General features: G+C 40.1%; 1 protein-coding gene across 2 annotated transcripts in view; it reads right to left on the bottom strand.

The window, feature by feature from the left end:
- Positions 1-2,167: 2,167 nt before the first annotated feature.
- Sqle (squalene epoxidase) overlaps positions 2,168-11,674 on the bottom strand; it is a 31,119-nt gene continuing 21,612 nt past the window's right edge. For both annotated transcript variants that reach the window (XM_069991388.1, XM_069991387.1), the window contains 7 exons: positions 10,154-10,267; positions 9,897-10,068; positions 8,189-8,284; positions 5,949-6,091; positions 5,005-5,101; positions 3,348-3,435; positions 2,168-2,674 (listed from right to left, as the gene is read on the bottom strand). In XM_069991388.1, the coding sequence (XP_069847489.1) occupies positions 2,476-2,674; positions 3,348-3,435; positions 5,005-5,101; positions 5,949-6,091; positions 8,189-8,284; positions 9,897-10,068; positions 10,154-10,267 (909 nt within the window). In that variant the 3' untranslated portion in view covers positions 2,168-2,475. The remainder of the gene's footprint in view (positions 2,675-3,347; positions 3,436-5,004; positions 5,102-5,948; positions 6,092-8,188; positions 8,285-9,896; positions 10,069-10,153; positions 10,268-11,674) is intronic.

Raw genomic sequence — 11,674 nt, 5'->3', positions numbered from 1 at the left:
AGTATTCCCGCCATCACTAAACTCGGAAATGAAAAGAAACGACTGAACTGCTCATCTAACTGCATTTTCATTCCATTATGGGAAGCATCATTCTAAGACAGATGCATCTCAACACTAGTTATAACTAATTAGCACCAGTAGCTCACAACTGTAATCCTAGCTCAGGAGCTTGAGATCTGGAAATCCTGCTTTGAAGCCAGCCCAGGCAGGAAAAGTCTCTGAGACTCTTATTTTCCTGTTAAAAACCACCAAAAAGTTAGAAGTGGAGGTGTGGCTCAAATGGTAATGCTACTGCCTTATAAGAAAAAGACAGGCCCTGGGTTCAGGCCCCACACACACAAAATCTTGGAATTATATGCAATTTGTATCATGTAGAAGCAGAACCCTTTTTTGTATTCCCTCTTATAAATGCTGAATGTAATTGTTATGTATAAATCTCTTTAATTTTATGTTCTAAAGAACTGTTTGTGCAATTCAAGATTTTCAGTAAAGTAGTATTACCAGTATCAGGTGGTTCTGCTTATGATTCAAAAGCTAGTTTTGCATCCTGTAAAACATCCTGCTTGCCCGACTAGATGGTGGGACTTTAGTCCACCCATGATTGGCACATGGTGGCAGCCAGACCAGTAGTACAGGAAGTGACCAGTCTGTATCCATGTGCCTTCAAGATGTTTGGGGTTCACCATGGTGTCCAGTCCCAGACACCCTGACGGCTCTCAGCAATCTCTACTACAGGGACCTGAATTTTCAGCTGTTCCTGCCAGCCTCTGCCTTCCATCCTCTACAGACCCTGAGCCAGTTCCAAGCCCCACCACCATGTTGCTATCCATAAGCTTCTCGTATCTTTTTTAGAGGAAAAGAGAACAAGGTTTAGCCAAAAGCTTTTAACTCCTTCAAAGTCCAAACACGGTTCTTTCTACATGAAATGTTGCTGTTCTATGATAGCATCTTGGGTAAGAACCGAAAATATGGTTTTGTAAAATGTTGGAGTCATCGAATCATGCTGAGAAGCACCGATTATGTAGCAGGAGGCACACTCTGAGTCCTGGTTCTGCCACTAACCAAACCTTTTCCCAAGCCAGCCTACTGGTGTCACCTGTAACATTAGGGCTAAACTTTTCAGGTTCCTTCAATATTCTGATTTGACTATTTCACTGTCACATAGAAAGGGTTGTAACAAGTCATGGAGAAGAAGCCTCACAACCTGGCAACAAAGCCCAGGGCAGGGTGTTTGTGTGTATGTGCCAGTACCAATACTTGAACTCAGAGCCTTGCCTCTCTTTTTCACTCATGGCTGATGCTCTACAACTTGATCCACATCTCCAGCTTTTTTTGCTAGATTATTGATCTCAACTGGCTGAGCAACTATAACTATAGGTGTAAGCACAGGTACCCAGCTCAGGATGAGATTTTCAGGGAGCTGTTTTCAACAGCTGTAAGGAACTTAAAATCTTTCACTCTGCAAAGCTGGTACTCAGAAACAGCCACATTTCAATATCTTGCTTGTCTGTTAACATTAAACACAATGAAGAGAAAGCCAGCTACTAAAAAGACCAAATCTAAGAAAGCAAAAAGGTAATCAGAATACAGAAGCAAAGTAAGAGCCTCCAGATGCTTCACTAAAATAAGACAGAAATGGTTGGATTTGCCAGTGATTTGGCCGATTGACTTGAATTTCTCATTCAAGTAAATCAGAAAAATGTTAAAGAAAAATGTAAAAACTTTAGGATTCATGTTAGCCCTAGTCTTTGGAATCTGAAGTCACGTTCCAGATGGTACTTAACTGCAATTTGCCTGGTGTTTGGGGGTTGCTGAAGTTTCATGATACTCAGAACAGAGGTCTCCAAAATCTCCATTAGAAATAAACTCAGGAAATTTGAACTGGTACAGTGCATGTTGCCAGGAGGCCTTTATATGCCTATCTGTATTATGCAGTAGAATTGATCAAGCCCCAACCGCTATTTATTCCTTCAGAGGCTTGATGTTGTCAAAGAATTCAGAAAAGACCTTTACCAAACTTCACCAGACAGTGGAGGAAAATGTGGCAGACAGGGTAGCTTCCCACAACCTCTACTGGAAAGGTTCCCTCTACACTCTCCAGCCTACTTGGGTTTTTCTTCCCATGATTGTTAAGCTTTGTAAAGAAGTCCACAAGAGACAGAAAAACTAAGAGTTCACTCTGTTTTATTTGCACATCCCAAGGACTCACCCGAAATACTGAAATCAGAAACACTTCAGTTCCTCAGTGTTAGCACTAATTTATGGTAACAATCATTTCCTTTAAATATCTAGCTTATTTTACCCTTCATTTTAAATTGTAAATTAAGGCATATATTTACATGCTTATACACAAAAAACTTCAAAAAACAAGTGATCCCAATCTTGGTCCAAGAGTTTCCATTTGTGAAGTGGTACAGAACTGTGATGGGGACATCCTCTTTCAAGTCTCATAGGAGCTGGTCAGTCCGGGCCCCTTTAAGACTGATGAACCACGTACCTTAATTCTGAGTAAATCAGGGGAAATATTACAGCACACGCTTTGTACAATACCATACAACTACGGAAAAGGGCTCGAGGCTTTGTAATCCAAGGTTCTGATTTAAAGCAAAAATAGGTGGCATAGACTGCAACTGCAAAGAAGTGTCCAATTAAAACCAGAGGTTTGGGAGATAATCTAATGGGAAAGAAATAGAAATAAAACCCAAAAATTAAAACTGATTCTTTATAAAGGGTTCTAATTATGTATCATCTATAAATAAGCTTAATTATACCCAGCATATATTTTAGAAAAATTTAATCTATGTTTGGCAGCAAAACCAACTTCTAAAAACTTTTTACAGGAAACTATTTAAAATAATCTCCTTTTAGAGAAGCCAGTAATTTCTCTCAGAAATAATGATTTGGAGCGGTTTTCTTTCCATAATCTTGAAATCCAAGGCTGAAATCCTCTGACCTGGACTGCTAAACTAGGCTTTTCCAAAACATGTCAGTATTGACATTCTGCTTACAGCTGACAAATGACTTACAGAATTTGACTTCACAGACTAAGAACAGTTTCCCAGATGTCTATACTGTCAAAGCTGACTTTCCTGAGTCCCTACATGTCAATCAAAATAATTCAGATTCCTCATAGATCAGACCATGTAGGTAAGCCCACAGGTAAAAACTGTAGTTTTACTCCAGGGTTTTAGTGGCCATCTCCTACATCTTTGAGGCAATGCTGTTTCCTGCTAACGGATGACTTTTTCATTCCCTGAGCCACATTCCCTGATGGGGATACACTAATGGGTTATAAACAAGGCAAAAAGGAAGAACTGTGTTTCCCCAATACCAGCAAAGCAACTTACACAGAAAGCAGCCCAACAGGTCCAGCAACACATTCTCCACCAAGTTTGAAATAAAGAAAACAGGCTTTTCTTAGTTGGTGCAAGGAATCTAAAAAAAAAAATTAGAAATCATTCAAAAATATTCATGCACTTATGTTAGACTTTTAATTTATTTTGGAAATAAATGACAGTGTACCAAACAAATCTGACAAGATAATTTTAAAACATCTACTCCTAGAATTTCAACTGCTAGGATACATTTCAAATTTTAAATTTAATTATAGATAGAAATACAAGTATCCATTGATTTGTTTCTATAACTAACTGCTACTATGTAGATACTGAAAGTTATTTAAAAGTTATTCAGCCAGGTGCTGGTGGTTCACACGTGAATTCTAGCTAGCTACTCAGGAGGCTGAAATCTGAGGAATGCAGTTCAAAGACAGGCAGGGCAGAAAAGTCTATGAGATGTATCTCCAATTAACCACCATAAAACTGGAAGTGAAGCGTGAAGCTGTGACTAGACTGCTAGGCTTGAGCACTGTAAAAAAAAAAAAAAAGATCAGGGACAGCACCTAGGCCCTGAGTTCAAGCTCCAAGACAGGGGGGGAAAAAAAGCCTGGAGATTTCAAATTTTATTGATTAGGAATGTCCAACCTGTATATAGACTATTACCTCTATACAAAAAAGAAACAAAGCACAAGAATATTTCTAGTATATAAAGGGTAAATATACTCTGCTACTTGTACATTTTAACAGGACAGAAACTATAAACTTGGTTAGGTTTTTTTATTTTTACTAGTACCAAGTTTGAAATCAGGACCTTGAGCTTGTTGAGCTTACTTACTCAAGGCTAGCACTCTACCACTTGAGCCACACCCCCAGCCCTGCTTTTTGTGGGCTAATTGGAGACAGAGTCTCAAATTTTTCTGCCCAGGCTGTGTTCAAACCATAATCCTCCAGATCTCAGCCTACTAACTAGCAATGAGCGATGATTTACAGAGCTACTGGCTCAAGTAAGTTACTTAGCTGTAACCTATTTGTTGAAGTTCATGTTTATTTAATAAAATACTACACACCTTAACATGCAATTGAAACTAGTGTCAAAGAAGTAAAAGAGCCTACCACCTTTCCATACATGACTGGAGACATGTTCCATCACAATTTTATGTGAGGGTGTGCATGATCAAGTCGAGACCAGAGAAATGAACACTAATGGCTACATTAACAAGGCACTGCTATTAATGTTGTCTAAGGAAAGGCAACAGTATTCCAGAAGGAATGGTAGATATAAGATGATTAGAACTGAAAGTTACAAAGAGCCACAAACTGGGCTGGGAATATGGCTTAGTAGTAGAGTGCTTGCCTAGCATGCATGAAGCCCTGGGTTTAATTCCTCAGTACCACATCAACAGAAAAATCCAGAAGTGGTGCTGTGGCTCAAGTGGTAAAGTGCTAGCCTTGAGCAAAAGAAACTCAGGGACAGTGCCCAGGCCCTGAATTCAAGCCCTGGGACTGGCAAAATATAAAAAGAGTCACCAACATCAACTTAGGTGTTAACAAACTCAGTAACATTTGAATTCTGGACTAACTACTAACTTTTGTAATGAATTCCAGTTTTCTGTGCTAAAAATCTGCAACTGAGCAGTGTTCATAAAAAATAAATCTCTGAACTTACCATCTGTGGCAGAAAACAACTCATAAAGAGCCTGGGCGAGGACATTCACAACAAAGGAATGAGAACTTTTTCTTGACCAGTAGAATGATTTTTTGGCCTAAAAGATGAAAAACATCACTTATATTAAGAGAATGAAAGCATAAGCTAATGTTTAAGCCCTTCATATAGGTATTTACTGGAGTATGATCAGCAACTAATACAGCATTGTTTGTCACTTACAAAAGAAAGCATTTTCATAGTACTGGGTTACATGACTAATGCTAACTTTAACATTACAACCAGTCTGAGCAAAGTGGCCTGTGGGAATCTAGTGTTGCACACAATATGAAAACGCAAAAAGGAGGATACTCCTAGGAGAGGAATACAAAGGCACAATGCCTATGTGCATCTGATTATGTAAAATATTAGAAATGAACTCCAGGAAATGCAAAGATTTTTTCTTTGTTGCTGTTTTGTTGTTTTTTTTCTTTGTCTCATTTCTTTATCTGTCTTTGGGATCTGGGAAGGGGGGGAGGGCTTGTCACTGAAATGGAGGGACAAAGTATAAACAAATGCAGCAATGGTACTCATTAGACACTGTACATTAAAATGAGCTATATAACTTGTGGGTGACAATGGGAAGGAAAAACTGGGAGAAAGTAATGGAAAGGGTAATACTGTCCAAAAAGAAATGCACTTTATGTACTTTTAAATAACCGTAACCAGTTTGTGTATCACCTTTATAATAACAAATTTTTTTAGTAAAAATTAAAAACACAAAAATGCAGAAATACTGTTAAGGCTCAGTTTGCAATTCATGTTCTTTAGGCCTAACCAAGACTGTCTAAGTACCACTGTGAAGCACATGCTCCCAAGTATGGATTGCCCATCAGGACCCCATTCTTCTTAGCCCCTAGAAAGAAATCCATTTGACATTTTTGTCAAAGCATAACCTAGTATCTTACCTGGAAAATGGCAGCATCATCATAAAGATCAGGAATAGCCTTTAGCAGCATTCTCCATAGCTTTATATCTTTAAAAGCAACAGTCATTCCTCCACCAGTAAGAGGATGCCTCAAATTATACGCATCCCCCAAAAGAAGAACACCTAGAAGAGATCCTTAAAATTATAGCATCCACAAACAACGCAAGTTTATTGTTCCCATAATTATAATGTGACTGATATGAGCAAAAGAATACAAAGATTATCAATACAAGGAAACAAACTATGAGTAGAACTCATTGCAGTAAAGGTTCAAGAACTAATCCATTCAATATTTACAGGGGCATCTAATACCGTGCTAGGCATAGGAAGATAGTGATAGATAGACCTCATGAAATTTCATGAAATTCACAGGCCTAATGTGAAATCCAACAAGGTCAATCCATTTATAAAGCCTTTCACAAGTTAAAATATGAGAAAATTCAAAAGAAACTTAGAAGCATTCAGATATAAGAAATCTCTTAAAAGAGAAAAACTAGATGTCTGTCATTTCAGTCATATTCAGTGTAGACAGCCCATACAGTACCAGCCCAGTCACACTGTAGTTCAAATAGAAGACAAAACAGACATTTAAAAAGAGTAAAACCAAACCAAAAAAAAAACATCCTGCTAGGGCTGGGAAGGTGGCTCAGTGGTAGAGTGCTTGCCTTGTATGCATGAGGCCCTGGGTTTGATTCCTAGCACCACATAAGCGAAAAAAGCCGGAAGTGGCACTGTGGCTCAATTGGTAGAGCACTAGCTTTGAGCTGAAGAGCTCAGGGATAGCGCCCAGGCCCAGAGTTCAGGCCCCACAACTGGCCAAAAAAAAAAAAATCCTGCTAGGTGAAAAGCTAGTTGCCAAAAATCACATATCATATGACCATTTTTTGTTTGTTTGTTTGTTTTGGTCAGAGGGCCTGATCTCTGGGCCTGGGCGCTGTCCCTCAGCTCTTCAGCTCAAATCTAGTGCTCTACCACTTGAGCCAGTGTCACTTCCGGCTTTTTCTGCTTATGTGATGCTAAGCAATCAAACCCAGGGCCTCATACATGCAAGGCAAGCACTCTACCACTGAACTACCTTCCCAGCCCCATATGATTCCATTTGTTTAGAAAAAATCCCAAATAAGTAAATCTGGGAGAAAAAATTAATTAGTGGTATGCAGCGTTGGAAGAAAAAAGAATGGCCGCTGAAAGCTATTGGATTTTATTGTTGTTGGGTGACAAAAGTTGTCTACGTTCTATCTGCAAATGTTATTCTGCCTAAGTCCTTTGCCTCACTGTCCACCTACTGTCCACCCCAGCTCCGGCTTTACTGTAGGAGCTATGTTCTCCCCTAACACCCATTCTTCCGCACAGCTCACTCTCATGTGCACCCTTCACAGTGACACTGTGCTACTAGGAATGGGTTATTTCAAGCTTTAGCAATACTGCTGAAATGCCTCACATCCCTAACCTGAAAATTGCTTTCCCTAGATCCAGAACTGATTTCAAGAGTTGTATCCTCAATTTTAATGTCCTCAGTCATGAAAATCCATGGAGGCACAGTTAAAGGTGACAAGGAGTTTTGTCTTTTTTTTTTTTAGTCGGTCGTGGGACTTGAACTCTGGGCTTGGGCGCTATCCTTCAGCTCTTCTGCTCAAGGCGAGTGCTCTACCGCTTAAGCCACAGCACCACTTCCGGTTTTCTAGTGGTTTATTGAAGATCAGTCTCTCTGACTTTCCTGCCTGCTCTGGCTTTGAACTATGATCCTCAGATCTCAGCCTCCTAAGTAGCTAGGATTACAGGTGTGAGCCACTGGCACCTGGCAACAAGGAGTTTTATTTGGCCAGCCAACCACTGCCTCGTCCTGGGAGGACCAAGAACAGCACCGATCTCCAGTAGGGCAGAGTTTAATATAGGTCAGAACCACACACAGGTGGCCGTTTACAGAAGCTAAAAGATGACTGGGTGGCAGGGATATTCTTTAGCTGTGGTCAAGACCAGGCAAACAGCATTCTGGAAGCTAGAGATTCAAGACTGGAAGTGGGGGTTATCAAGAAATGGAAAATCTGGTTACCATACAATGACTGATTCAATGACTTACAGAGTCAATATTAAGCACTAAGTAAATATAAAATTAATAACCAATCCTCTGCGTCACATGTTCCCTACTTATAAACCTAGTCAACCTATATGGTATTTGGGATACTGATGCCTTTATAAAATGTGTCCAACAAATAATACCTCGTTTGTTCACTGGTGAAGGAGGAAGGAAGCTTGCTGGCATGGACCTCATACGGGAATTCTGAGTAGCTTCCAGAAATGATTCTTTCAGATGATCTGCAATAAATCCCATCAATCCAGATAAATGGGTTAAAACATTTCACTTTCAAATTATCACATATAGACGACTATTATATACCATCAAGTATAAACAAAAATCTATGACATATCTATTCTGGTTGCTACCTATATGTATCTCTTGCTGATGAAACAAGAACTATTTTTATTTTTCTTGCCAGTTGTTGGGCTTGAACTCGAGATGAGCACTGCCTTTTAACTTTTTTGCTCAAGACTAGCACTCTACCACTTCAAGCCACAGCTCCACTTTTGGTTTTTAGGTGGTTAATTGGAGGTAAGAATCTCACCATCTTTCCTACCTGGCTTCAACCTGTCATCCGCAGATGCCAGACTCCTGAACAGCTAGGATTACAGGCATGAGCTACCAATACTAATCAAATTATTCATTAAGCACCTAGGTATTCAAGAAGTCTAAAAGAAAATAAATGTACTGTCAATAGATGTATACATAGTTAGATGAAGATATTAGATTTACCTTGTCTCATATAAATCTGAGACAAGGTAAATAGTTTATACTTAGAGAAGCTAAATTATCACTTATCACCTCAGTAAAATTGGAATGATAATGCCTACACTGAGTGGTTGTGTCTGTAAGAAACTATGCTTGTGAAGCCATCTGTGTAGCAAACATGCAATGAATAGTAGCACCATTACTATGGAAACAAAGCACAAAACAGGCATAAAGCTATTTCAAAAATTCAGAGTTGGGCCTATAATCCTAACTACTCTGTAAAGGTGAATCAGCAGGCTAGCCTAGTCAGTAAGTTCACAAGACATCCTCCCCCCCTCTCCCCTGCCCCGCCACTCACGGATCTCAACCATTACACTGAACAGAGCAGAGTGTCAACCCATCATCCTAGCTCTTCAGGAAGCTAAAATCAGGAGGACATTGGTTCCAGGCTAATACAGGCAAAGTAAGTTCATAACTTAACAGAAAAATCAGGGTACAGTGGTATGTTCCCAACATCTCAGCTACAATAGGAAGCATATACAGGAGTATCATGGTTCAGGCCAGCGCAAGCAAAAACAAAACCCTACCTCAAAAATGAGAACACAAAGGACTGGAGATGTGGCTCAAGCAACACAGTATCTGTCCAGCAAGCCCAAGACCCTTTGTTCTAATTCCAGTACCACAAAGAAAGAGCGAGAGCGAGAGCGAGAACGAGAGCGAGAGCGAGCGAGAGAGAGAGAGAGAGAGAGAGACTTTACTGTCTCGAATACCTTAAAAATATCATATATTCTAGTAATTATGAAAATTAAATCTCAATTACTAATAAATGCATACTTAACTTTTTTTTTTCTCACTGAACACAGGGCCTTAAAGCTTACTAGACAGGCACTCTACCAACTGAGCAATGTCCTCAACCCAGAAACTGCTTATGTATATTTTTCAGTTTGTTCTTTTAATGTACTAGTTTAAATCTCTCAGCACCAGCTTACCTGGCTGGCAGGAGGCATTTTTTTTTTAACCTGAGAAGCTAACCTCTGATCTATTTTTAATAGTTTTAAGGAAGAAAACTGGAGAGGGAGAGAAAGTCTTTTGTGAGATTTGCTTTCAGATTTTGTATTGGCATGGCATCCTATTTCTTACCAGGCATTTGTGGGTAAATTTGTTCAACCATGTATTCTCTTAAATTCCTTGGCATTTCCCCACGAATGTCAACAAGGACTCGAGTTTCATCAGATGAAATCTGGTAGATGAGAACTGGACTTGGATTAGCTAAAACGAGTTCAGCATAATTGGCTTTAAACTGTGGTGCATTCTAAAAGAATATAAAAAAAAAAGTTTACTAATTTTCAAATATCAAGTTATTGTAATACCCACAGTATTACAGAGAAATCCAGTACCTTCATAAGCAAGCCAACGAAATGAGATGAAACAAAAACTTTATTGGAGACCAGGTTCTTCCTGAACTTGGAGAAAAGTCCATCTGCAACAACAGTCAACGGAGCGTGGAGTTCCTGCAACAGAAATAGCAAATGCACAGTTAAGACAAATCAGACTGTTATTTTTTTTTTTTTGGTCAGTCGTGGGGCTTGAACTCTGGACCTGAGTGCTGTCCCTCAGCTCTACAGCTCAAGGCTAGCGCTCTACCACTTGAGTTACAGTGCCACTTCCAGTTTTCTGATGGTTTATTGGAGATAAGAGTTTCACGAACTTTCCTGCCCGGGCTGGCTTTGAACCTCTATCCTTAGATCTCAGCTTCCTGACTAGCTAGGATTACAGGTGTGAGCCACCGGCAGCCAGCTCATTATTATTATTTTTTTTTTTTGGGTCCGGTCGTGGGGCCTGAACTCTGGGCCTGGACGCTGTCCCTCAGCTCTTCAGCTCAAGGCTAGCGCTCTACCACTTGAGCCACAGCACCACTTCCGGCTTTTTTCCTTTTGCTTATGTGGTGCTGAGGAATCGAACCCAGGGCCTCAGGCATGCAAGGCAAGCGCTTCTACCACTGAGCCAACTTCCCAGCCCCAGCTCATTATTTTTTAATAACACAGTTCCATGCAAGGGCCGCATACCAGTGCCTCGCACTTAAAATCCTAACTGCTCAAGAGACTGAGATCTGAGGATCATGGTTCAAAAACTTTTTTTTTTGTCAGTCATGGGGCTTGGGCACTGTCCCTGTGCTCTTCAGCTCAAGACGAGCACTCTCCACTTGAGCCACAGCGCCACTTTTCTAGTGGTTTACTGGAGATAAGAGTTTCATGGACTTTCCTGCCCGGACTGGCTTTGAACCACAATCCTCACTCAGATCTCAGCCTCCTGAGTAGCTAGGATTACAGGCATCAGCCACCAGCACCCGGCCTAAAACCTGAGACTTTTATCTCCAGCAAAAAAACATCCAAAGTGGAAGTATGACTCAAGTGGTGGAAGACCATCCTTGGTTTAAAAAAAAAAAAAGCTAAAGAAGAGCATGAGGTTTGCATTCCAACCCCAGTACTCACATGCATGTACACATACACACATATAAATACACCATTCAGGAGATTTAAATATTATTCAAATATGTAGCATTAAACATGTTAAATGTAGTATTATTGGGTAACATCACTGAGGGCAGTTAAGAGTACTGTGTGGGTAACAAGGTCATCGGAGTCCTTGAGGATCATCTCCCTTTACAGTTCCTTCATCAAAACTCTACTCCCAAGCCAGACACCAGTGGATCCCGCCTATAATCCTAGCTGTTTAGGAGGCTGAAATCTGAAGATTGTGATTTGATGCTAGCCCAGATAGGAGTCCAAGAGACTCTTATTTCCAATTAACTACCAAAAAGCCAAAAGTGGAACTATGAGTAGAGTGGTAGGGTGCTAGCCTGCGCAAAAAAGCTTATAGACTGCCCAGGCCCTGAGTTCCCAGTCTAAGAAACAAGA

The sequence above is a fragment of the Dipodomys merriami genome, unplaced genomic scaffold, assembly GCF_024711535.1.
Source record: "Dipodomys merriami isolate MVZ:Mamm:240054 unplaced genomic scaffold, mDipMer1.0.p SCAF_4, whole genome shotgun sequence".
Lineage (NCBI taxonomy): Eukaryota > Metazoa > Chordata > Mammalia > Rodentia > Heteromyidae > Dipodomys > Dipodomys merriami.
The sequence above is the reverse complement of the archived record's forward strand: the minus strand, read 5'-3'. Positions and strand labels throughout refer to the sequence as shown.